The following is a 25,785-nucleotide window of genomic DNA, read 5'->3' on the forward strand; positions in this document are numbered from 1 at the left end:
AAACCCCAAATACGTATATAAATGCAAAATTCCCTGTTTTAAAGTTGACTAAGCTGCATGACATCAGTTTTCATCTCTTTTCCTTTTTCTCTCCTATGTCTTTGTTAGGTGTTGAGTTCAAAACTCATGCCCACATCTGATGATGAGATGGCCAAAACAAGCAGCAAATCCTTCTGTGAGAATTTCCTGAAAGCAGGAGGCCTCAGGTAGCACCACAAACAACAGACCTTTAAAACAATTGCTGTTCTTTGTTTGCTTTGAGCCACTGTAGGAGGTGTCAGCATAGTTGTCAAGCTACATTATACACCAGTACATATATTCCACATGGCATATGCTTCTATCCAAAATGCCTTATGGCATCTTTTTATTTTTAGTCTTGAGTATTGTGTTTCTGTTTGTCACCTCTGCAGTCTGGTGGTAAATGTTATGCAGAGAGACTCCATCCCATCAGAAGTGGACTATGAGACCAGACAAGGGGTCTACTCAATCTGTCTTCAGTTGGCCAGGTGCAATACATGTCACAAACATACAAGGTTTATATAATCATCACATACTATGCCAAACTTCTAACTGAATGGGCTTTGTTTGCAGGTTCCTTCTGGTTGGTCAAAGCATGCCTGCTGTACTGGATGATGATGTCATCAGGGATGGCGATGCGCTATCATCTCGGCCGTTTCGTAATGCTGGGCGAGCAGGGCGACAGCTCTCTCTATGTGGCACTCCAGAGAAGTCCTCCTACAGACAGATGTCTTTGTCTGAGCGATCATCCATAAGAGTTGAAGAAATCATACCTGCTGCACGTGTCGCTATTCAGGTATGGTAGAAATAATTTCAATTTTGAGGTTATTTCTAGGATAAATTTGGTGTCCAGTAAATGTAAAGTACTCCAGATGCTCTATCTGCTGCTGTTTCTTTTATAGACCATGGAAGTGGGGGACTTCACTTCCACAGTGGCCTGTTTTATGCGTCTGACCTGGGCGGCTGCAGCAGGTCGATTAGATCTAGTCGGTAGCCCACAGCCAATCAGAGAGACGCATGGCTCTCTTCTGCCCCAGGGAGTACGCACTAGAGTCAGCAGCACTGGTGAGACAAAGAAAAAACAATCATTAAACATTTTGTCTGTTTGTCTCTGTAAGTCTACCAAGTAGATAACTTATGGTGTTAGCTACATGTTTTTCAGTCAGTGGATGTGGCTTGTACAACTTCATTTTTAATTTATGACTAATGCTGACTGTTGGTTATTAATAGGTCACGCTCAAAATATTTTACTGAAACTAAACCTAAAGAATTGAAAGTAAATGTATTTGTGTTTTGCAGGGAGTAACTGCAGCTCCAGTAGCGAGGGCGAGACCACACCAACAGCATTGCATGCAGGGATATGTGTCAGACAGCAGAGTGTCTCCATCAAAGATGCCATCATCGCTCGCGAGGCTTTGTCTCTGCTGGTTACCTGTTTGCAGTTACGCTGTCAGCAGCTGTGTAAGACTCCTGCAGGCGTACAGACAACACTACAAGATCACAGTCTCACTTTTACTGTGTATTGTAATGAGATATTCTGTACTGTGTCCAACAGGCTCTAAATCTTGTGTTTGGTTTCTTTCTCCAGCTTCTTTTTACAACCTGCCCTCTGTCAATGATTTTATTATTGATATTCTGCTCGGATCTCCCAGCGGAGAGGTAAATAACACACTCAGCAAATAACAGAAGAAATGTATTTCAAACATTATATTATATTTACTTATCTTTTCTATGTTTCTTCTTCTCTCAGATCCGCCGTGTGGCTTGTGATCAACTGTACACTTTGAGCCAAACTGACACATCAGCCTTCCCTGAAGTCCAAAAACCTAACTTGTTCCTCCTTTCAGTTATCCTGACTGCTCAGCTCCCGTTATGGAGCCCCACATCTGTCATGAGGGGGGTCAACCAAAGGTATCTAATCAATAAAGCACAAGGTGCAAAATCCCTAAAACATATGCAGACATCATGAGTTAGTGTTGGTTTTTGTTTTCAGATTGCTGTCCCAGTGCACTGAATACTTTGATCTAAGATGCCAGCTTTTGGACGACCTAACTAGTAAGCCACAGTTACACATTCCTAAATATGAAGTTTTGTCCCTGATTGAGGCTCTGTTGTAATGCAGACCTTACAGACTGCTTTTTCACCAACTAAAGGCCAGTGAATCACACATTTGCTTTCTGCTCCTTTCTTTTTCTATCCCTCCTTTCCTTCCTCCCGCTTCGCTGCATGCCTCACCTCCTCAAGCGTCAGAGATGGAGGTGTTAAAAGTGAGCGCAGCCACCATGCTGGAGGACGAGATCTCTTGGCTTGACAATTTTGAGCCTAGCTGGAGCTCTGAGATGGAGACCAGCGAGGCAGATAACATCCTCCTAGCAGGGCACCTCAGACTCATCAAGACCTTGTTGTCTCTCTGTGGCAATGAGAAAGAACATCTTGGTGAGCAAACACTGAGTATACATGCATATCCACACCTATCCAATGTATATTCTATTTTATTTAGGACACAGCTGTTATGTAATGTTGTAACTTTTTGTCCAGGTCCATCTCTCATCCAGCAGTTGCTCGATGACTTCCTGTTTCGAGCCTCACGCATCATTATCAACAGCTCCAACCCTACAACTTCCCCGGCCCCCAGCCATGATTTCCACCCAAAGTATGTATTCCTTTCCTTCCAATTAGTTTCATTTTTTCTCTGTTCTAATCCAACTTTTCATTTTTTAAGATGTGATTTTGAGAATCATTTTGTGATTTCATATAAAAGGGATCTGCTTTTTTTGTTTGCTTGTTTTTTTTTTTTTTTTTTAAGTAATGGGTAAATCCCTCCATTTTGCAAACAACATTGTGTGTTTTGTAGTATTCCTGATAGCGGTATTTAATCATTTCTCTGTGTGTGATTAGGTGCAGCACAGCCAGCAGCAGATTGGCAGCCTATGAGGTGCTGGTAATGCTGGCAGACAGCTCTCTTTCAAACCTACAGCTCATCACCAGAGAGCTGCTGTCCATGCACCACCAGTCAGATCCTTCGCTCTGCAAGGAGTTTGATGTAAGACACCGGTTAAAATAGAATTAATTGTAATCATGTTTGGTGTTGCATGTAGTCTGACAGTGCTTTTGGTGTGAAAGTAACTCTTTCTTCCTTTCCTTTAGTATCTACCCCCTGTAGAGAGCCGTTCAGTCTCAGGTTTTGTTGGGTTGAAGAACGGTGGAGCCACTTGTTATATGAATGCTGTGTTCCAGCAGCTTTACATGCAGCCCGGCCTCCCAGAGGTACACTTTCAATGAACTGTTTACTTAATTTTTTTTTCCATACATTATGTGATACTTAGCAGTAACACCAGTATCTGTGACTACAATACCATGTTTTTTTGTTTTAGGCTTTCCTGTCCATTGAAGATGACACAGACCAGCCTGAAGAGAGTGTTTTCTATCAGGTTCAGTCTCTATTTGGCCATCTGATGGAGAGCAAACTCCAGTATTATGTACCTGAGAACTTCTGGAAGGTAAAAGTCTGTTCACTGTTAAATCATTTAGAAACCAGAGACAAAGTTCTATTTTTAATTTGCAAGAGGTTCTGCACAATCTTGGAGTTCATCGCTGTTTCTTGTATTTTTTTTTTATCATGTAAAATTATGTGGGGGGTTTTAATAAGTCCTAATGATGGACCATGTTGTGCTGTCTGTAATCATTATGTCTATAAAGTCTGTGTAACACATATAGAGTTTGTTATCTTGGATAGTGACACAACTGAGTGTCATTAACTAAAGTGACAAAACTCAGTTTATCAATAGATATGTAACTGTATAAACATGCATAATATTTCTGTTGCAGATCTTCAAGATGTGGAACAAAGAGCTATATGTAAGAGAACAGCAGGATGCCTATGAGTTTTTCACTAGCCTGGTGGATCAGCTTGACGAACATCTCAAGGTATAACTCACACACTAAAGAAACACTGTCGTCACTTGATTAGAAACTTTAATTTGTCAATGACAAACTTTTTCCACCAGAAAATGGGTCGAGAGCAGATCTTCAAAAACACATTCCAGGGAATTTTCTCTGACCAGAAGATCTGTAAAGACTGTCCTCACCGGTGAGCCACAGGTTTTTACTGTGTAGAATTTACCAAATCTTTTTCTTTATGCATGAAATTTGACTCACAAACATCCTTTGCACAGATATGAGCGTGAGGAAACATTCATGGCACTGAACCTTGGAGTGACCTCTTGTCAGAGTTTAGAGATCTCATTAGACCAGTTTGTCCGAGGAGAGGTGCTAGAGGGCAGCAATGCCTACTACTGTGAGAAATGCAAAGAGAAGGTCTGTACACTCCCCTTCATGCTTTTATACAGCACTGACATCATATGTGCTTATAAGTGTTAGTGTGTGTGTTTTTACAGAGGACCACAGTGAAGAGGACATGTATCAAATCCCTGCCCAGTGTTCTCTGTATTCACCTTATGCGCTTTGGCTTCGACTGGGAAAGCGGACGGTCTATCAAATATGATGAGCAGATTAGGGTATGAAGATCAAACACTTGTACCTAATAAATCACATTTCCTAATATTGTTACAGCCTCCTTAACTTTAATGTAAATGTGATTGGGATTAAGGTTGTTTCCATTGTTTTACAGTTCCCCTGGGTGCTCAACATGGAGCCCTACACTGTATCTGGAATGGCTCGTCAAGACTGCAGCGGAGAGGGAGGCGAGGGGAGAGGCGACGGGACCTCAGGAGGGTCACCCAGGAAAAAAGTCACAATTTCTGAGAACTATGAGCTTGTGGGAGTTGTTGTCCACAGTGGTCAGGCGCATGCTGGCCACTACTACTCTTTTATTAAAGATAGACGGTAAGAGACACTGTAGTCAGTCTTACCTCATTTCACAGGAATCGTTTTCTAATGGCAGAGCTATGTGCTTTTCCTAATTGTATTTTTCCTTCTCTTTGCTACTTTACATAAGGAGTACCTAACCAGCAATTGGTGGAATACATTAATTGGTTGCTTTAGTTTTCCAGGCAGAATTTAGAAGACCTCCTTGGGTCTTGCATATGAATGCAGTATCAGATTTTGTATGGGCTCCTGGATTAGTTTGTAAGCATCTCCAGATGTCTGGCTCTGGAAGGCAGTCGTGCTTACTGGAGAAGTGGAATGTAAAGAGCCCACAGAAGCTTGTATTTGGCACCCTGCTCTCACTCATTTTCTTGTTCCTTTCCATGCTTAAGAAATTCTGTTCTCAGGATGATGCTTACTTTCCAGGAAATCAGACACATTCTGAAGCTGTTTTTTAGTCACTTATTGTTTATGTCAGGTAGGGATCTGTGTGGGTTTAAAGCCAAGAACAGTGACATAAAAACTTAGCAGATGAGCTGGATAGATGCAAGCGAATACTGTGATCTGCCAGTAGGTTAATCTGGTGTGCTGTCCATATAGTGCTGGGTACATACATGAGTGAAGATCCTGTTTTTTTTGCTTGTAAGCTTTTTAAGTTTTTGCATTAGGTTATTATTTAAACTTCATAGAGTTTCCAGTATGTCTCTCTTTCTCCTTTATCTTCTCAAAATCCTTTTTTGTCATCCATCTTTGTTTACTAATAGCGGTGGTGCGCGTGGTCGGTGGTACAAGTTCAATGACAACGTGGTAGAAGAGTTCGATATGAATGACGAAACTTTGGAGTACGAGTGCTTCGGTGGGGAGTATCGTCCCAAGGTTTATGACCAGTGTAAGTTGCTGACATTACTTTACTTTATGTGGATTAGCAGTACACACAAGTACAAAATCTTAAATAACTTTGATGTATGCTCAGCCAACCCTTACCCTGACGTGCGGAGGAGATACTGGAATGCCTACATGCTGTTTTATCAGAAGATCAGCGACCAGAATTCGCCTGTTCTGCCCAAAAAGAGCAGAGTCAGCATCATGAGACAGGAAGCTGAGGACCTTTCACTGTGAGTCAAATTTCCATATGTACCACAGTCACCTTGTAAACATTCTCATTGGACTGTTGAAAATGCATCTGTCATCTTTTCATACATCCATGTGCAACAGTCAGCAAAATGTCACCGCAGGCAGTAGGTGATAGATTTGATGCTGACAGTTAAAGACTTATTTACAAAGACTTCATTTATATGCATTATACAGAAACTTTAATGAAACATCACGGATGTTAATCACATGATGCGAGTCATATTTGTATATGAACACTGTCAGAAGAACAGCAGTTGGGAACGGCTCCAGTGCATTAACTATTATGAACCATCTATGTTGTCTCTTTATTCCCAGGTCTGCTCCATCTTCTCCTGATGTTTCCCCACAGTCCTCTCCACGCCCCCCAAGAGCCAACAATGACCGTCTCACTCTCCTCACCCGTCTGGTCCGCAAGGGAGAGAAGAAGGGCCTGTTTGTAGAGAAAATGCCCGTCAGCATCTATCAGGTAAAGCAAAATCTGCCTTTACATGAGCTAAACACGAGTTATATTAGAGAGAGAATTGCTTTAAATATTCATAGTTGTCTCACCGCTTTGTTTGTGTGTTTGTGCAGATTGTGAGAGATGAGAATCTGAAGTTCATGAGAAACAGAGATGTCTACAACAGCGACTACTTCAACTTCACCCTTTCCCTGGCTTCAGTCAATGCAGTATGTTTCTCTGTTGGCTTGTCTAATTATACATAAACACAGACTGAAGATACACAACACTTTAAGCTTCATGTATTTGACGATTGTAATCAAAAGACATAAAACAAGTTAGATAAAAGTTTTCTTCCACATATTCAGCAGTTTGTTTTTCTCTGGTACTTGAAGTAGATGCAAGTAAAATATTGGATTTCACCTTTGGTCTGTGTTTACACAACTGAAAAAACAGTGTGTATTTTGCTTTTCTGAGGCAATGCTTTTATTGCAGGTCAGCATTTTACAGTAACTGCACTTCCTTATAGGAATCAGAGTACTGTTCACCTTTAATGACAGATCGCATTCTGCCATTAGAGAGAGATACTCTGACATACATGAATGATAATTATTTAAATATTGTGAGTGCTGATGCAGAATGGAACCCACAGCCATTGCAATAGTACTATTATATATGCTATAATGCAATACCATAGTGTTTATATACATAAAATAACATGCAGTATGATAATCAGTGATGTTTTAAAAAGCTGTGTTCCTTTTGCAGACAAAACTGAAGCATCCAGGCTACCAGCCAATGGCCAAAGAGAGTCTTCAGCTGGCTGTTCACTTTCTGTTCCACACCTACTTGCACACCAAAAAGAAACTCAGGTGATTTCACTTGCATGCATCCACATGTGTTAAGTTTGAGCACCTTCATGAGGAGCAACATTATATCTGTATTTGTGTGTCTCTTGCAGGGTGGACACAGAGGAGTGGATGGCGACAGTGGAGGTGTTGCTGTCTAAGAGCAGTGAGGCATGCCAGTGGATGGTGCAGTACCTGGTGGGACCAGAGGGCCGCGAAATCGTCAAGTTAGTACATTCCTGCCAACTAATTAACCCACAGGGCTGTTGTCACATTATATTTCTCATGACTAATATGAAATATTGAAACAATTTTCTACATTGTTTAGATAGCGATACTATATTGCTGCTGCTTGAAAGTGGAAATGACAGGGTACAGTTATGTCTGCATCAGGTGTGGATGTTGGGAGTTCGCCTTGTAATCGGAAGGTTGCCGGTTCGAGCCCCGGCTTGGATAGTCTCGGTCGTTGTGTCCTTGGGCAAGACACTTCACCCGTTGCCTACTGGTGGTGGTCAGAGGGCCCGGTGGCGCCAGTGTCCGGCAGCCTCGCCTCTGTCAGTGCGCCCCAGGGTGGCTGTGGCTACAATGTAGCTTGCCATCACCAGTGTGTGAATGTCTGCGTGAATGGGTGGATGACTGGATATGTAAAGCGCTTTGGGGTCCTTAGGGACTAGTAAAGCGCTATATAAATACAGGCCATTTACCATTTACCATAATCCATGTTTGTAGGACTGCTTTTGCAGAAGCTTGACCTAGGTTTGATCAGTACAGCATTTTTGTAGCTGTCCTAGTGATATGCGATACTTTAGACTTGGCAGCTCCAAGCATTGCGCCCTCATTCTAATCAATGCACATTCAACTCTCTGACCAGGGCCAAATAATTCCGCTTTGATTATTTTTCCTACAATGCCTAAAGCTTTACTAAATATATAATGCCCACACACATTATCTCTGGAGTGTTTTAATGCTATATAATTTATTATATTTGCACACTTCATCAGTATAACTGCAAAAGTCTTGGAGCATACTTACAGTTGCATCTTTACTGACAGTAGAGATATTAAACACTTGTGTGCTTGGTGCTCACTGACTTAATGCTGATTGGCTAAAAAAAAGCAAGTCCTTCTCTGGAATGTAAACATTTAGAACCACGGGATAGTTTCCCAAAGCGTGTGTTTGGGAGAAAGGTGTTGTCTTACACTACTCGATGTTTAAGCATGGGGTGATCATATGATCCTCAGACAGGATTGGTTGTCGAACATCGGATGTTTTGGGCAACAGTACACCACAGCTGCCTTTACATACCACACCCCTCCCCGTAGAACAGAGGTACAGATTGTCACACTTAACTATGTGCCTCAAGGCCAAAGCAGCCAGAACTGTTAAACAAAGTACAACAAAGAAATTTCCCACATGAACAGTGTTGCAGACTTGTCTGTCCTTTCAGATTTTATCATAAGATACTGAGTGTCTTATGATAAGACATTAGACATGTTAATTGAAGTTCCTGCCTTAGAGGTTTATTTCCCTTCACTGGAGTGCTGATATTGATGGTTTTGACATTTCCTTAGGGTTTGTCTGTTGGAGTGCAGTGTAAGAGAGGTGAGGGTGGTGGTTGCATCCATCCTCGAAAAGACTCTGGAGAGTGCACTTCAGTTTGGAGATCCAGGACTAGACAGTTTAACAGATGCTCTGCTCTCCTTACTGGACAAAGATGTTCCTGAGAATGTGAAGAACTGTGCGCAGTATTTCAACCTCTTCAGCAACTTCGCTCAGAGGGTAATTCTTCAAAATTGAGTGTTTAAGTACAAGCCATTAAATTTAATGACTGTTTGATTTCCTGAGTGTTCTCTATTTTTCGTTCACTCTCTCCCTCCCTCTCTCAGGGTTGCGGTCCTTGTCAGTTGTTGTTGAAACACTCGGCGTATCGCCGGATGCTCATCTTTCTGTTGGGCCCCAATAGGCAGAACAACCAGGTACAGTTTACATAATACACACTGCGTGTTTCATATGTTTGTCATTCTTAATGTTTTCACTTTAACTCAACTTTTCCACTCACTGAATTACACTCAGGAAACAAAGTGTAAGTTTTTTGCTTATCCAACACTGAGTTGCAGTGGTAACAGGTTAAGCAGGTATTCCAGACATCCTTCTCAATAGTAACAGTTTAGAGAGATCCCAAGTCATTCCCAGGTAAAATGAGGTATATAATCTCTCAAGCGAGTTCTGGGTCTGTATTGAGGGCACTTCTCAGTTGGGTATACGTAGAAAAAACCTCCAAAGAAAGGCAGAGAGGTTTTACTTTGTGTTTTTACAGAACCGAAGGTGGAGTCCAGCTCAGGCTCGGGAGTTTCTTCACCTGCACAGCACTCTGGCCCTGATCACTCTGCACTCTGACCTCAGCCCCCAGCGCACACAGGGTGATGCACCTAAATTTGTTTCTCACACTACTACAAATGTGCACCTACTGACACAGCCTGAGTCTTATTGTGATTGTTTGTTTATCACCTGTTGTTCCTCACGTAGCTCCCGGAGGGCTTAAGCTGCGCCTGAGTAGTGTCCTGTCCTCCACCCCTCTTCTCCCTCTCCATGCGGACATCCTTGCCTCACTCTTTACTCCAGAAGGACAGCCTTACCTTCTAGAGGTAAGATAAAAACCATCAGTTCAATGTTTTACTTCTTCATTATTAAATAGAAAAGACTCAGAAGCTCTTTGATTGACAATTTTGTCAATTGTAAATACCCAACAGGTGATGTTTGCAATGCGCGAGTTATCAGGCGCACTGTCTCTCCTGATAGAGATGGTGACCTACAGCTCGTTCTGTAATGAGCCCTTCTCTCTGGGAGTTCTGCAGTTACTCAAAGTAAGAATCTCTGAAAAGCAGCTCAACCACATTTACTCCACAGTCAGTATGCACTAAATTGTTTTGTACTCTTCACAGACACAGCTGGAGACAGCTCCACCTCATGAACTGAAGAACATTTTTCTGATGCTGCAGGAGCTTCTAGTGAGTAACATCCTTCAGTGACCCTTCCTCTGTTGATCTTTCATGTTGCGTGGTCACTATGACGTCTCACATTTCCTAACTTCATTTAAATCTTTTCCACAGGTAGTGGAAGACCCTCTGCAATCCCAGAGACTCAAGTATGCTTTTGAGTCAGAGAAAGGTCTATTAGGTATGTCTGTTGTTTTGTTTTTTCCTATTGACAACAGTGTACAAATCCTTGTAGCTCATAATGTGTTTTCTCCATAGCTTTGATGCAGCAGAGCAACAATGTGGACAGCAGGCGCTGCTACCAGTGTGTTAAGTTCCTGGTCACATTAGCTCAAAAGTGAGTACATGCGGTTTAGGGATCAGACTTGGGCAGAAAAATATTTGGTTGTTATGTGGGGTTTTTTTGTTGTTTTTTTTCCCCCAGTGTGAACTATTATCAACTGTAATAGTAGTAGTATTAGCAGATTAACCTACCAACATAATTCTGACCCTGCTTTCATCCCTCCCACTCTCCAGGTGTCCTCAAGCTAAGGACTACTTCAAGGACTTGTCTGGTACCTGGAGTTGGGCGGTGCAGTGGCTCCAGAAAAAGGCAAGCCTAAGAAATACTGTAGGACCACCTACACCAGCGGTCCCCAACCTTTTTTGCGCCACGGACCGGTTTATGCCCGACAATATTTTCACAGACCGGCCTTTCAGGTGTCGCAGATAAATACAACAAGATCAAACTAGTACCGTTACCGAAAAAAAGAAGATTTATTCATAACACACGTGAAAAGACCCAGGAAAACAGAGTTAATGATAAAAACGATAACAAAATAACGCTGAAAACCGATAAAAACCCTGAAAACCATACATTTCACACCTGAGCCTCAACTCTTGTGGCCCAGTACCAAACGACTCACGGACCGGTACCGGTCTGAGGACCGGGGATTGGGGACCGCTGACCTACACTACATGAACAAAAGTACAGGGCCACACCTCTTAATCTTTAAAGTGACATGTTTTCAGTCCCATTGCACCCAACATTTCTAAACATTTGGGAAAGAAGAAAATGTTTCAGAACCACAACAACTCAGCCATGAAATGGAAGATCACATAAGGTTACTAAGAGGAGTTGCATAGTGCTTAAGAGATGCCAACACTTGATGATTCAGTAACTGCAGATTTCCAAACCTCCTCTGCCATGAACATCAGCTCAGTAACTGTGGGCTGGGAGCTTCATAGCCTGGGTTTCCATGGGCAACCAGTTTCTGTAGGTGGCCCAGTACGTTTATCCATATAGTGTACATCACATTAGTGTGAGGCATTTTTGGCTTTTGTAATTGACAGTAGAAGTGAGAAGGATGGAGGACAGCAGCCAAAAAAAAATCCCCAGTGCCTTTAAGCCCAAACCTCAGTGTTTCCCATTCCCTTCTTATTATTTAATCCAACATAACCTCCAAGTTCTTACAGGTGAATTCGGACACACTGTGTTGTTAAAAACTAATCAGCCTTTCAAACATTAGTTTAAATCTGAACTCAGTTTAGCACGGCATAAATTTTTATTTTTATTTTTAGAACTTTTTTTCATTTAGCTAAATGATAGTTTAGTAAAGTTTGCCTTGATATTAGTTACCACTTGGTGCCAAACATAAGGTCCGAGGGCCAGAATCAGCTCAGCAAATCAGCCCACTGGACTGCATTGGAAAATGTGAAGGGGAGGATCGACTTTGGACTTTTAACTGTGTTTTCATAAGTTTTACCGCTTTTACTACTTACAAAGACCTCCCCCATGGCCATTCGTACTACACCAAAGTATTTAAGTAATAGATAAACAATAAACTAACATAAAAACAGCATTGTTGTATGCAGACTATACAGTTACTATTTTCTATTCATTACAGCGAACTTTAGGTAACTGAACTGTTTTTCCGAACTGAACTTAAAACTCTTTTAAGTCATATTTATTATCATTATTGTTTCTTTCTGTATACAGTTTTGTTCACAGCTCACTCAGTATATTAATTGTTTTGTTCCGTCATTAATTTTCATATTACTGGAGCTAAACGAGAGTCTTTACAGTGCCCCCTGTTTAGGAGACACTTGGCTTAACCACTATGGCACTTATGAAGAACTGTAAATTATGCTGTATGCTCACAGTGACTCTCTCTGCCTTCAGATGACAGAACATTACTGGACTCCACAGAGCAACGTCTCAAATGAGACATCCACCAATAAAACCTTCCAGCGCACAATTTCTGCACAGGTAAATACACGCACACACAAAAATACCGTATATCAACGACCTCCAGTTCTCCTATTACACTCACAGTCACTCATACTGTTTATTTTCCCCGTGTGTGTGTGTGTGTGTGTGTGTGTGTGTGTGTGTGTGTGTGTGTCACACTCTGCAGGATACCTTGGCCTATGCTACAGCATTGTTAAATGAGAAAGAGCAGTCTGGTAGCAGTAATGGTTCTGACGGCAGCCCGGCGAATGAAAACGCTGACCGCAGTCTCCGACAGGTATCTCTCAGCTACATCCAAACGAGCAGCTTAGAACAGTGGAGCTCTCAAATGACTCATGGTTTTAAAGCAGTTCCCGCTCAGCTCACATAAGCCCGAAAGAGAAGAATAGAGCAAAAATGGATCATCTCATTGGCTTCTGTCAAAAGCTATAAAGGCAGTTTGTTACCGCCCACGGTTATTATTAGAGGTGGATTTGAAGCTGTTTCATTCTTCTCCAACTCCCGCTGGGGCTGTCAGGAAGCCCACACAGCCCCAGATTGTCACTTGTGCTCACATAAAAACATTATAGACAATCGGTGTGTTGAATAGAAATTATAATCCTCCTGGCTCTGCCTAACAGATGGATAATTCAACTTTTTTTTTAATCCAACTTCCCTCTATTCTACCACAGGGGTCAGAGTCTCCCATGATGCTCGGTGATTCTAAGAGCGATCTAGAAGACGTGGACCCCTAGGTCGTCCTACCAGTGGGATCCCTCCAAAGGAGAGGCAGCTCCGGGAAGCCATTCGAAAAGGCTGCACTTTGCCTCTGATTGGTCAGGACATTTAGGACTCCACAGCAAGCCAATCAGAACATTTGTCTCGGTCGCTAAGGCAACGAAGGAGCTATGAATAAATCATGAATTACTTCCTTTCACATGAGCCAAGGCGATGATGGAGATGCATTATCATAAAGGGCAGCAGAGTTGATTAGGGTGGGAAGTGCAAATAACCTTCCACAATCATGGATGACTTCAGTTTATCCTTTTATTCATTCATTCACTCAGAATGACAGCAAGGTGGAGGATGGGTTTGGGTTGTGTTTTAACAATTTTCTGCTCATGTTTGCCAATTTATCTACATATTCATATTGTAAAGATTTTGTTCCATAGATGTTATTTCCAGTGTAAGATAATATTTTAAAGTGTCCTGTGCTCTTCTCTCACAGCCATGCAAATTGCGGGAGGTCACATTTAGCTGCTCTAGAGGAACTTACAGACAGGAACACCTCCACATATGAGCACTCGGGAGGGAGGGTGGGTTTAAGTATGCACTTTATAGTCCAACCCATTCTGTTGTGATGTACAGCAGCACTGGTCAGTTCCTCTAGAGCCTCGTCTTCTTTTGCTTTTAACAACTTATATTTGCAGTGCCACTTATGCAACACATGAGAGCCCTGATGGCAAGCCAGTCTGCCTGTGACTTGACCTTTGACCCTCGGCCACCACAGTGTAGCCATCGGGATGCAGTAGGGGGCTGGTCCTGTTGTATGACGGTTCCAGACCCTCAGCATATCTGAAACAAGCAGTGCCATGGTCAGTACTCTCCCTCCACTCCTCCTCCTTGCTGACAAGCGGCCTCGTGTTCTGGATTTTATTCTTTTTGTCGCTTTGTTTTATTTTCAATGCCACTTTTCTTTGAATCTGGATGAATTGAATTACTGCAGAGGATTAGGGACTCGAGCCTTATGCAGGAAAAAGCTGATCTGGAAGAGCGCAGATCAGTTGTGGTGGGCCATCAGTGCTGCCTGAAGGGGAGCTCAGGAGCAGGTTTTTATTTTTAGGTGCCAAGGTTACACACACACATGCATACAAAAACTAGAACTTCTGAAAAACATGCAGGCGTGTGTCACTCATTCACTTCGCTCACAAAGACAGAGAACAGGTCCTCTTCACCTCACTGTTACCTCTGCTTTATCAGGTTTCTTTTTTTTCCGATGGAGTTCACATTTTGCTTTGCCTTTTGCTTTTGTCAACCTTTGGAAACACACACAGAGGAGCTAAACCCAAATGTAGCTCTAGTTTTTACTGGAGAGCAACACCCATGTTACCATCATCCCTGCCCCCATCATCGGGAGACTTGAAGTGCCTTAACCTCCCGATCTCCCTCCCGTCTCCCCTCGGACACTGTCTCGTCACATCTCCGATGAGGTACGTCCTCATCTGCTCCACCCGTGACGCTAAACCAAGTGTCTCCTGTGGTCATGTAGAAGGGCAACAGGGCTTCTTCCTTTGCATTATTCTTGAAACTACTACAGGGAATTTCCTCTGTGTGTTGTGACAAAGGACTGTAGGAATGTAACTGTTGACTCTGTGTGTGAATGGGGAGGTGGGCGTGGAAGTTTTACCCAGTAACACAGGGTTTAGGCAACACGACAGGGTTCTGATGATGGTAAAATGCTGCTTCTCTTCACTCTGCACTCAGACAGAGACACTTTGTAGATAATTCATGCTAGGTAGTTTTAATGAAGTCACGCTTTCACTAACATGTTTTAAGACATGAGCCTAAACTTGCTTAGCAGATTAGCTCTCAGCTTTAACAGGTCAATGTTTACAATGTAAGGACCTAGGAAGCTACCATGCAAAATGATTTTCTGTTTGAATCAACGTGCGATCAATCCGCTGGCTCCTCTGCATCCGAGAAGAGGAAAGACACTGCTTTAGCCCTTCCATGCTCCTCCACCCCATTTCCTCTCATTAGATGTGAATGTCACATCGTGCTCTCCAGCACGTTTGCATGTGTGGCAGTAAGTGATGGTGAGGTTTGTCTTTTCTGCGTGATGGAAAAAAAACAAAATCAGCCCCCACCCCCTCCCCATGTTGTTTGCTGTGTAATTTGGTATCATTAATGTCACAAACACACGCCCCTTCACAGTGGCTGGTTATGGGCGATCTGAAGGAGCTGCATGCAGTCTGTGCCAAGTGATTACATGACCATGGCAACATGAGTTGCATTCAGCCAAGAGTTTTGTTGGTTTGGCCCTCTGCTACATCACCACAAATACTTAAAAATAGAAAAAAAGAAAAAAACAACAACTTCAAAACAATCTTGTTTTAATCCTGGGATGCAGGGAGGGATGGGTAGGTGCGAGGTTAGGGATTGGCATCTATACGGGTTTTTACTGTCATTCAATTTTGAAACTTCACTTCTGACATCGCAAGACTCTGTAATGCATGTTAAGACTCAGTTTTAATTTGTACATCAGAGTTTGATTAAGGGGAAATTTGATATAAAATAAACTGGAATGCACAACCTTTTGCAAATATTGTCTTTATGCATTTCTATATACTGTCCCATGATACAACCGTAGACTGTATATAAAAGGCGTAACCTCTGTGACATCGCCAGTTGTTTTGTGAAGCTTCAAACTGAGCATTTTCACCATCTTAGCTCTTTTAAAACAAGATAATGACAAACTTGGAGGCCACATTTCAATGTATTATCTTTGTAGACACGAATAGGAACTATAATTCACTAAATGAACACCAGCTTGTCTTCAGCAAGGCTTGAATCTACACGCTAAGGTCTTAAATTCATCAGGAAAGCTTTTACTAGGCAAACAAGCTAAGGACCACTTTCTCATTCTATTAAACTGGACTTCTCTTTGCAACTAGATGCACACAAATCCACACATACTTTTTTAGTCCTGGAACCTACATCCATCTTTTATATACAGTCTACAGCACCTTAAAAACATTACCTGTGGCCCCAATGTTGATACTGATATCAATTTATGCATCAGAGACAGTGCACAACAGATAATTTAATTTGTTTACAGCATGGGTTTTGAAACTTTTGGTGCCCATTTGTGTAAATTGCAATAAACAGCTCATTTTTTAGCAGGCCTGAACTTGCCTTGAGGCACACCATTTGGGAACCATTTACAGGTTACAGCAGACCAAATAATACAAAACAAGAGCAGTTTCTTTTATGTTTTAGAACTCATAGAAGGCTCAGGCTTCTAAGTTTGACCATTACAGCTGATGGATCAGGTCACTAGTTAAATGGTTACAAAAAATGACATAAGAAACAAACACCAACTGAATCTTTAAGAATGCTGATTCTAAATCAGAATAGCTTAAATCTTTAATTTGTACCTACTCTGCATCCTGCTAACAGAATTACACACATGAATTCAGCACTAGCTTCATTTACTGTATTCTGGGTAAACTTTGTTTTTATTTTTTATCAGTCTTTGGTCATATAGGTTCAGTCGGATAGAATGCTGTCTTGTGCCAATCAGACAGCTAGCTGATTGGCGCAAGCTAGCTGACAGTGGTTTATATGCTTCCTTTTGCTCTTGTTCACACTGACGTCACCCACCTGTGTATCAGAACTAAGTCTCTAACTGTGGAGCCATAAAAGCCACTGTCACAATAACACTCTGGGTAGACATGAAATTTGTTTAACTGGTGTCCCTACTGTTAGCCATTTACCTCATTTTGTTTCCACCTACTGTTTCACAAAATGAGCAAAAGGTACCTAACTTGTTAATCAAGCAGGCTGATTACCTGCAGCTGTGCTGCACAAGACTGAGGAATGTCAGGAAATCAGTGCATACATAACACATGCTAACTGTGACAACCTGTGGTGCACATCATCATGTTTTTCCACTCTAAAACACACATGGCTGACACCAGAGCTTAACATTTTGATTTCATTTGTTCAGTTTATTAACTTCTAAACAGCATGCGGATGGTATACCCGGTAAATACTACACTATTATCCAAACCGTATGTTTGTGAAAGCTCTTTTTATTATAACTGTTTTGTAAAAAGATACAAAAATAGCTTACAGGTTGTCAAGTCACATATAATATGTGCACTGGAGCATAATCTGGCGTAATCCTAAAACTAAAACACACACAAACAGCTTTACAGAAGTGCTTTAAGTGAATATTAAGGATGTTGAGGTTTCTCAGAAAAGTGTAAGGGGGTTTAAAACTGACCAAAGACAAAAAATGGCAACGTCAAAGCTGTTTCAACGATGTTAGAAACCAAAGTGAGGTGAAACCGGATCAGTGAGGTGTTGCAGCTTGCTGCTCTGGTGGTGCGACACGACAGCAGACGGCAGCACCCGCTGCTCCATCCACTCCCGTGACACCATAGACATGGCAACTGTTTCCCTTGGCAACTGGCCCCAAGATAGCAGAGCCTCGAGAGACGAAACTGCAGTCTGTCAGAGTCCAGCCGGAAGGACAGGAAACCTCAACCTGAAGGAAGACAATAACTTCTGAGGTAACTTCCAGTAGCTGATTCTCAATGTTTTTACTGTGATTTTTTATTTTATTTCACCTGATCTTTGTCAGCTGATATGTTTTCCAACAGGTTGCACTCGAGAGATGGAGCATGGCAGCATATCGCGTGTGATGTGACCCCCTCTTTCACCGTGCAGCGCTTCCCCTGGCTGTGACGTGGATGCGAATCAGATGAGATCTCAGCTGTGGACATCGATGTACACCCTAGAGAAGAATCAGCTGAATCTTTAAACACAACGAAGGAGCAAAGAACTTTAGAGGCACTGTTGCCAAGCATTAACTGATCCTCCTCAGAGAGACCACTATGGAGGCAACCAATGAGAAATGTAATGTAAAGTAATTTAAGTGCTCTAATGACATTTGAAAAGCTGCTTTTTCTATCACACACTCGTGGAGTAGCTGGCAATTGTGCTGGCTAGGGTTACATTTTCCTTTCAGGGTGATTACCATGGGAACAAGCATACCTGGCTAAGATATTCTAAATGCAGCAGCCTGACTTTGACTAAAAAATACAGATTATATACCTGAGGTGCATCGCTTCAGTACATCGACAGCAACTAAATTTAAATTAATAGACTTTGTTTTTGTTTTTAAAGGGGGCTGACATTTCATCCCACTTCCTATATCTCTTAGTGTGAAGCTGGAGGGAGGAGTCTCTTGGCTAAACTTATCATAAGCAATATCAACAGTGTTCAAAGAGCTGTATTCATTCTGCCAGCTATTAAACCATGATCTCTGATTACTAATTTAAAACAAAAAGATATTAAATAAATAATTTTTTCCTCCACATTTTCCCAGATGCTTTCTGGAACATTGTTTCCTTGATCTAACAGTATTAGATTTGTATTAGTATTTATTTTATAATTTTTTTTTTTATTGTTGGTATGGATAAAATAAAATCTGAAGAGCCCTATTCACTGTCTGTCCACTATATTAGGTACAAATGGTCATGATCATATCACTAATCACATCGTAGTTGAGACAACCTGCTTAACTTCAAACTAAGACTCCTAACACACTGAAAACTAGTTGAAATTAAATTAATACAAATATTCAAAATAAAATAAAATTTAAAAAAAACAACAGCTCTGCACCAGCTATATTTTTATGTAATCTGTACACGTGTTCATGAAAAATAGACAGGACTTGTTAAATGGAAGATTAAGTCCAAATTAATAGTCTTTAACTACACCTCATCAACTGCTAATTAATGCAAATCAGCTAATCACATAGACCCAGAATAGAATGTTAATTTTATTGTCTTTCTGATGTTGGTGTTCTTTATTGTTACTGTCATTTCATTTGTTTTTTTTGTTTTTTTACTATTTATATTTTTATTCTTTTTAGTTTATGTTCAGCACTTGGTCAGTGCTCACTGTTTTTAAAGTGCCTTATAAATAAAGTTAGCTTTGATTGGCAAATAACTCAAACTGAGCATCAGGGCATCCGAATGGGGAAGGAAGGTGATTTAAGGGATTTTGAATGCCGTTTGTGCTAGAGTGGCTGGTCTGAGTACTTGACAAACTGCTGAAATACACATAACAATCTCTTGGATATATGCAGAGTGGTCAGAAAAAGCCTACCTTAGCACTATTGCTGACCAAGTCTATCCCTTTATGGATAACGCACCATGTCACAAAGCTCACATCATCTCAGAATGGTTTCTTAGACAATGACTTCAATGTACTCAAATGACCATCCAGCACATGTGGGATATGGTGGATCAGGAGATTTGCATCATACATGTGCAGCCGGCAAACCTGCAGCAACAGTGCGATGCTGTCATGTTAATATGGTCCAAAATCTCTGAGGAATGTTTCCAGCACCTTATTCTATCTATGTCTATGCCATAAAGAACTAAAGCAAGGTTAAAAAAAAAAAAGAGATCAACCCAGTACTAGCAAGGTGTACCTAATAAAGTGTCCTGTGAGTGTAAATATTTAATATATTACCCCTTTGATTTTTTTACGGTAATATTTTTGCAAAATTATGAGCTGATAGTTGAACTTCTGGTTTATAGACGCACATGATGGTGTCATTTATTTTCTCTTCTAACTCTTAGCAAGAAAACAAGTAAGAGCTTCTCCTAAAATGTCAGACTGACTGCCTCATTCAAACTCCTGCAGCTTGTACACGTGACTCACCGGTCAGGTGGTGCTGGGGGCCGACGCACTGAGCAGCTTGTCCTTGCTCAGGACTAGCATGGACCTGGCACTGCAGACCGCTTATCACACAACAGCGGGCCACAGCATACACACCTTTACCTGCTGGACCATTATGGGCAATACACTCCATGTGTCCGCTGTTCATCTGTAAACACAGGGGGTGAGGGTTTGTCCGTAGACTTATAGACTTTAGAGTGAAGTTATTGTTGATATTATGGCTGATGTAACTGAACTAACAGTGATGGTTTCCCCCACACGGACGCCTTCAGGAGCATAACTGCTGCAGCCCATCATTTCCTCCCCTTGACGACAGCGGCTGATGACCCTGTCGGTGCTCGCGACTCCTGACCTCTCTGACCACACTGACCGACACAGTAGCTCCCCATCTGCTTGTAGAAATAGGAACGCATATGTGAACCACATATAGATACTATAAGTCTGTGTGTGATAAAGGAATGTGAGTCACTAACTTGGTGACGTTTTAATAACCGGAGGCATGGCTGCTACCAGGTTTGGCGTAGTGAGCCGATGGCTTTCGGACAGAGATAGGAAGTCGATAGTGTTGCTGATGGAGTAATGCAACATCATATGGAGGACGTGCACTGGTGATGCAATCTGACTGGACGACAGGATCACTGCTACGACACCTACACAGATAAAAACAAATTATGAAGTAATTGTGCTGTGACAAATGGTAACGATACTGATGTGCAAAAATGATTTATGCACAACCTTTCTTATGCAACCTTAGTGAAGATATCTCTATTTAAAGCAAGCTGTACACATCTGTACACTGCATACTTGTATGCTAACTAGTGAAAGTCTTCTGAGTGATCATTAGAGAGAAAACCTTGATTTGTCAGCGCAAGTGAAATATTTGTGGATGCACAAGTCAGTACTTTTAAAGTTGTTTTCAGAAATCTCATGCATAAATTTATCTGCAGGCTTAATGCCTCTGAAAATCATTGCGGGATTATCAAATATAAGATGTATTACAACATGCAACCAATCCCAGGTGTGGAGACACTGCTACAGCTGCTTTCCCTGCAATGATCTATAATATGCAATTATATTTTTTCTAGTGTTTATGTGATTTTTTTTGTAAGGATCATTGAGTCTGTAATAAAAGAATGATTGATATACCAACAGCATACACAGATTGCTTTTGCGTGCGCGTGTGTGTGTTTGCGTACCTGCAGCGTGTGCAGCAGCCTGTGAGGTTCCACTGCGGGAGGTGAAGCAAGTGCTGCAGTCACTACTGGCACTAATGATGTCGTCGCCGGGTGCAAACAAATCAACGCAGCGGCCGAAGTTGGTACCACCTGCTCCCTGTGACATGAGCTGGTCCATTGAGTTAACTGCCCCCACTGTGATGACCTATACACACACACACACACACACATGAAAGGAGGTAAAGGTGAGGGTCGCGTGTAGGTGGGCCAGAATGTGATTGCATTTTCAGTGTTAAATGACCTCAGGCTCTGAAGCAGGTGAGTAGAGACAGGCATCATCTCTGTAGTTGCCTGCTGCGGCGATGACCACAGCGCTGTTAGCCACCATGTCTCGACAGGCTGTGTTTAATGAACGGCTGAGGCCACCGGCAAAAGGAAGCAACACGACTACTGCATCCACTGGGCGGGCCAGTAAAGTGGCTCGAATGTATTCCATTCCTGACAGAAAGGGGAAAGGGACAATCTAAAACCTCATACACTCAAGAAAAATTGGAAGTTTTACACTGTGGTCATCTTCCTTTTCTCTTTCAATACAGTTAATGAAATGAAAGTGTGTTCTAAAAGTCTTTAAAACCAGACTAAGAGTTTATAGCTGCATGGTTAGGGATCATTGGTCTCCTAGGGATTCATACTACCCATAATTATTTATATTTTAACACAAGCAGTCTGACCTGAACTTCTCAGGTTTTAGAAGAAGAAGAGAAAAGTCTGGTTCTTCTGTCTGGTGAACAGAGACTGAAGAACTGCTGCAGTTGGGGTCTTTTTTTAATTTTATTTTTTTCTACAAATATGGGCGTTTTTTTCTACCTGCAGCTTTAAATCAAAGTTGCTGTAAGAGTGAAACATGGCGCTCATAATGTAGATTAGAATTCTGTACACTGTAGATGATGGTTGCACTACCTGTGCCCACAAAGAACCAGTCAACAGCCAAAATATTAAACATATGACCCACTCATGTTCTTGCAATAACTCAGTTATGACACTCCCCATGTAGGGAAAGGGCCAGAGTCATAGTCAGAAGATGTCCTTTGGAAGACAATGTTTTGATAAAACTGAAATATTTTTCATGCCATCCACAAGCTGTGTCACCATGACCCAAGAGAAAGAAACTCAAGAGTTTTTGCTTGGCTCTGGTAGTCTTTAGTACAAAGTACAGTTCAACAGTTTCTGTCTTACCTGCCAGAGCTCCTGAGACGGTCCCTTTACCCTGACAGTTGAGCACACGCACTAGGTTAACAGCAGCCCCTCGAGCAACACCTGAATCTGATCCACTCACAATACCTGCCACGTGTGTACCATGACTGTCACACTGACTGGCCTGTAGTGGAACGAGGATTTAGAATGTTATTGAGCTGCAATTGCAAATACATAAGTGCTGTTGAATTGAAATGTTTCATTTGTGCGTGCATGTGTTTAACCTGTCTGTGAACTCTGACTCCATCCTCTTCAGGGGCGTTATTGAAGTCTGTGATGAGTACCCGTCCTTCAACCTCTCTGTGAGAACTCTGCACACTGCCATCCATCAGATACACCTGCGTCCTCCCTCCATCATCTGCAGAGGACAGATGGTGAATTTGACATGTAATTAGAAAATGCAATTTCTGAGGGGAGAAATCTCAGTGTGGTTGCTGTTGGAAAGCTGCACTGCTTGATGGATATCTGACAGCTAAACTGCACAAATGGCTCAGATGTCATTTAAATGGAAAAAAGATCATTTTTAAAGCCCCATAAGCATTTAGTTCCAGTGACAAATGTTTGGGAAGATGAGAAAGAAAGACCTGGTTCTTTGAGCTCCTGTCCATCACAGTCTAAGGGCTAGTAAATTTATACAAATTAATGTTTCTTGCATTGGCATTGAGACTTCTAGTAGATAGTTACCAAATGCAAGTTCAACACCCTGGTTCAACCACAGATATTATATACTACTTCATGTGAAATACCAAGGAACAGGCCTCACCTGCCCATGAAACTGTCAGTCCATTTTCCAATTATTATTGAGCCTCTGAAAATGTATCTGTATATAAAAAATGGATTTACTTCCCTAACAGATAATGCTAATTTGAATGCTAGTCCACTGTGGCGGTGCACAAAGGCAAAACTACAAAAATGGTGTCTTGGCCCAGCAAGTTATGGACTTAACTGTATTTAAGCTTAGCTTGAATTGAACTAACACAACACAGATATTAGCATGTAATTAGTTCTTCTGAAGCGGCTGCAATTAAAGGTTGCCATGGTGATGGTGACCGTCGGGTGACTTCATAGAAATTAAACTGAGAGGCACCTTTCAATATCAGGCTTATTGCACAAAGACAGGAATTCCTTGTTGTTTACAGCTTGATATAATAAGAGAGATGATACTGCTGAATATGCTGCTGTAGAATAAATGTTCCTGTTGTCATAAATGTGGAAAATGAAATAAGAAAAGTCGTGTTTTCTGCTGTTCTTGAGCTGTTTACAATAGAAACATTGGGGTAGTTGTATATTACTCCAACCGCCCCAATGACTCCTGAAACTCTTAATGCAAAATGTTTTGTTTGCCTCGGTAGTTACATTGCTTAAGAGCGCACGTGGTTTCCTATATTTTGACGAAAAATACAGATAAGTCATGGACAGAGACAAACTCACTTGGAGGTCTGTATGTTCCATTTTCGGAGAAACCACCGTAAGGGTGCAGTAACCTCTGCAGGTTCCAGGGGGCGCTCTGAGCAAAGATGGATGAGTCCTCCTCTATGTAGTGCACGTGAGGGAGCTTCGCCACCTGACAGGAACACAATCAAACTTAACTGTGGGTGGTAAGGAATGATTAACAGGAAGTTGATTGTTAAATCAGGTGGGGGTAAAGCTGACCATTCTTCTTTGAAGTCTGTTTCACTGTTTCACGTTTTATTTGTGTATTTTTATTTTTTGACATAATTCAAGAATGCGCAGATACCAAAGGTGGGTCTACAACCTCTCAACTGTCAAGAAACTCTGTCTAAAATTACCACCAGCACTCATACTATACAGAGTTCAACTAATTCACGTTTTCTGTGTGTTTTTCAGCAAAGTTTCTGATTATTTTTGTTCAACTCCAACAGCTGAATGATTTCAAATGCTCCACAAAACCTCTTTGTTAACATTCTAAAGGCGGGTGAGGAGTTCTTTTACTTTAAATCTATACTTACTTATAATTTTACAGATTTTAAAATAAAAAACACATAAATACACACACACCTCTCATCATTCTCGGTCCATTTTATAAAATATATAATAAATAAATAATCGAAATAAATAATCCTGAAAACGCCGCCAATATTTAACCGAAAGTAGTACACTTTGTCTATCATTCATTCCAGACTCCCGTATTCTCACTTTATTTTGGTCAAGTAGGTCAAATATACACAGACTGCACAGACCTCTGCAAAAAGCTGCAGTCAGAAAATCCATATTACTCCAATCTTTTCTGCCATTAACTCGTCTTGTGCCAGTATACAATGTTACAATGTAACAGTGTTATTCAAGACTATAGCTGCTTTCTTAGATCTGCCTTCCACCTATAAGCTCTTAGGATGTCCCGTTCGGAATGTCTTAACCTTTAGAAAATGGATCTGCTATGATTTGACATCTATTTCCCTGTGTTCCCCCTTTTGCCTTAAAGGTTTAAATCACACTTTTTCCGAACACATCCAGTGAAGTGACGCAATTACCAGGTGAAGGACGTCACTACTCAGTTTGACCAGAAAGCCACGCAGTGCTCCTGAGTAGGTCTGCAGGATCTCCACCAGGTATCCTCTCCTGGCTGCTTTACTTCGCAGCCTCCTGATGGTCCTCTGGAGTTGAGACTCGTGCGTCCCCTGACGCAATACAACTATGTACTGTCCGGGAATGCGCCAGGCTACCTGGACAGTAAAAATAATGCAGCGCACATGTGATCTTCATGTCCACGTGCACAGGAGAAATGTAGCATGCGTGCAATAAGTTGGATTTATATATATATCTATATTGTGTGTATTGCGCTGTTTTCACAATAACACATGAATAAGTATTATCTCCCAGCATGTGAGCGCACATTTTAACGAATCTGTATCTCAAACTGGCAGCTTGTCAGGTACATCAGCAAAGATTGTTTGTTGAAATATTTGACCAAATATTTTACCCGTTTTTGGAATAATGACAGGTGCTGATGACTGAAGATGCGCATTTAATGCGCATTTAATGCCTTTGACGCAATCACTATGCCATTACCTTGTTGCACCTGATGAACTCGGCTGCCGGGTCGGTTCCGGTTTCAGGATCAGTCCTGTCCTCGCCGACCAGGTCCAGGATCATCCCGTCGTCCTCGGTGTAGTCCTGTGCACGCACGGCCAGAGATGCGCACAAACATAAAGCCCAGCCAATCCAGGCTGAGGTGCAACGCATTCTTCACACCTCTTGAACTGTCCCCAGTAAAATGATAAAGAGAGCTATTAAATTACACCACTGATGTTTTTATTTTTTATTTCAGTCTGACTTATCCTGATGATAAGTCTCCAACAGCCGCGTGCCCTCTGTGTCTGGCAGTTAAGATAACGCCTCCAACAATCTATTCTGATTTTTTTTTTTTGGGGGGGGGGGGAATCCA

The 25,785-nt window shown here is 41.7% G+C and overlaps 2 protein-coding genes across 8 annotated transcripts in view; one reads left to right on the top strand and one right to left on the bottom strand.

Annotated features, from left to right (window-relative positions):
* usp24 (ubiquitin specific peptidase 24) overlaps positions 1 to 15,794 on the top strand; it is a 34,905-nt gene extending 19,111 nt beyond the window's left edge. For all 4 annotated transcript variants that reach the window (XM_082523387.1, XM_082523388.1, XM_082523389.1 and 1 more), the window contains 36 exons: positions 109 to 206; positions 411 to 506; positions 592 to 814; positions 921 to 1,083; positions 1,318 to 1,479; positions 1,607 to 1,677; positions 1,769 to 1,929; positions 2,012 to 2,073; positions 2,263 to 2,454; positions 2,557 to 2,671; positions 2,917 to 3,061; positions 3,166 to 3,285; positions 3,393 to 3,518; positions 3,847 to 3,945; positions 4,026 to 4,108; positions 4,194 to 4,335; positions 4,416 to 4,535; positions 4,649 to 4,863; positions 5,610 to 5,734; positions 5,819 to 5,960; positions 6,295 to 6,445; positions 6,553 to 6,648; positions 7,187 to 7,290; positions 7,380 to 7,493; positions 8,838 to 9,045; positions 9,153 to 9,242; positions 9,584 to 9,686; positions 9,793 to 9,911; positions 10,017 to 10,130; positions 10,209 to 10,274; positions 10,377 to 10,443; positions 10,521 to 10,599; positions 10,779 to 10,854; positions 12,424 to 12,510; positions 12,659 to 12,769; positions 13,164 to 15,794. In XM_082523387.1, coding sequence (XP_082379513.1) covers positions 109 to 206; positions 411 to 506; positions 592 to 814; positions 921 to 1,083; positions 1,318 to 1,479; positions 1,607 to 1,677; positions 1,769 to 1,929; positions 2,012 to 2,073; positions 2,263 to 2,454; positions 2,557 to 2,671; positions 2,917 to 3,061; positions 3,166 to 3,285; positions 3,393 to 3,518; positions 3,847 to 3,945; positions 4,026 to 4,108; positions 4,194 to 4,335; positions 4,416 to 4,535; positions 4,649 to 4,863; positions 5,610 to 5,734; positions 5,819 to 5,960; positions 6,295 to 6,445; positions 6,553 to 6,648; positions 7,187 to 7,290; positions 7,380 to 7,493; positions 8,838 to 9,045; positions 9,153 to 9,242; positions 9,584 to 9,686; positions 9,793 to 9,911; positions 10,017 to 10,130; positions 10,209 to 10,274; positions 10,377 to 10,443; positions 10,521 to 10,599; positions 10,779 to 10,854; positions 12,424 to 12,510; positions 12,659 to 12,769; positions 13,164 to 13,226 — 4,308 coding nt within the window. In that variant the 3' untranslated portion in view covers positions 13,227 to 15,794. The remainder of the gene's footprint in view (positions 1 to 108; positions 207 to 410; positions 507 to 591; positions 815 to 920; positions 1,084 to 1,317; positions 1,480 to 1,606; positions 1,678 to 1,768; positions 1,930 to 2,011; positions 2,074 to 2,262; positions 2,455 to 2,556; positions 2,672 to 2,916; positions 3,062 to 3,165; positions 3,286 to 3,392; positions 3,519 to 3,846; positions 3,946 to 4,025; positions 4,109 to 4,193; positions 4,336 to 4,415; positions 4,536 to 4,648; positions 4,864 to 5,609; positions 5,735 to 5,818; positions 5,961 to 6,294; positions 6,446 to 6,552; positions 6,649 to 7,186; positions 7,291 to 7,379; positions 7,494 to 8,837; positions 9,046 to 9,152; positions 9,243 to 9,583; positions 9,687 to 9,792; positions 9,912 to 10,016; positions 10,131 to 10,208; positions 10,275 to 10,376; positions 10,444 to 10,520; positions 10,600 to 10,778; positions 10,855 to 12,423; positions 12,511 to 12,658; positions 12,770 to 13,163) is intronic.
* A 98-nt stretch (positions 15,795 to 15,892) lies between these two features.
* pcsk9 (proprotein convertase subtilisin/kexin type 9) lies at positions 15,893 to 25,737 on the bottom strand. Of its 4 annotated transcripts, none has more exons than XM_082523394.1 (12): positions 25,410 to 25,737; positions 24,872 to 25,063; positions 23,811 to 23,943; positions 22,604 to 22,737; positions 22,362 to 22,503; positions 21,427 to 21,623; positions 21,147 to 21,330; positions 20,424 to 20,600; positions 20,191 to 20,339; positions 19,933 to 20,098; positions 17,826 to 17,992; positions 15,893 to 17,743 (listed from the first exon to the last, which is right to left on the bottom strand). In XM_082523394.1, the coding sequence occupies exons 1-12, from the start codon at positions 25,581 to 25,583 to the stop codon at positions 17,549 to 17,551; spliced, it is 2,010 nt and encodes a 669-aa protein (XP_082379520.1). In that variant the 5' UTR covers positions 25,584 to 25,737; the 3' UTR covers positions 15,893 to 17,548. The 4 variants fall into 4 exon arrangements, with proteins under 4 accessions (XP_082379520.1, XP_082379518.1, XP_082379519.1 ...); XM_082523392.1 differs by having other exon boundaries at positions 17,826 to 18,013; XM_082523393.1 differs by having other exon boundaries at positions 20,191 to 20,342.
* Positions 25,738 to 25,785: the final 48 nt, after the last annotated feature.

The sequence above is a fragment of the Aulonocara stuartgranti genome (assembly GCF_965226115.1).
Source record: "Aulonocara stuartgranti genome assembly, chromosome: 23".
NCBI lineage: Eukaryota > Metazoa > Chordata > Actinopteri > Cichliformes > Cichlidae > Aulonocara > Aulonocara stuartgranti.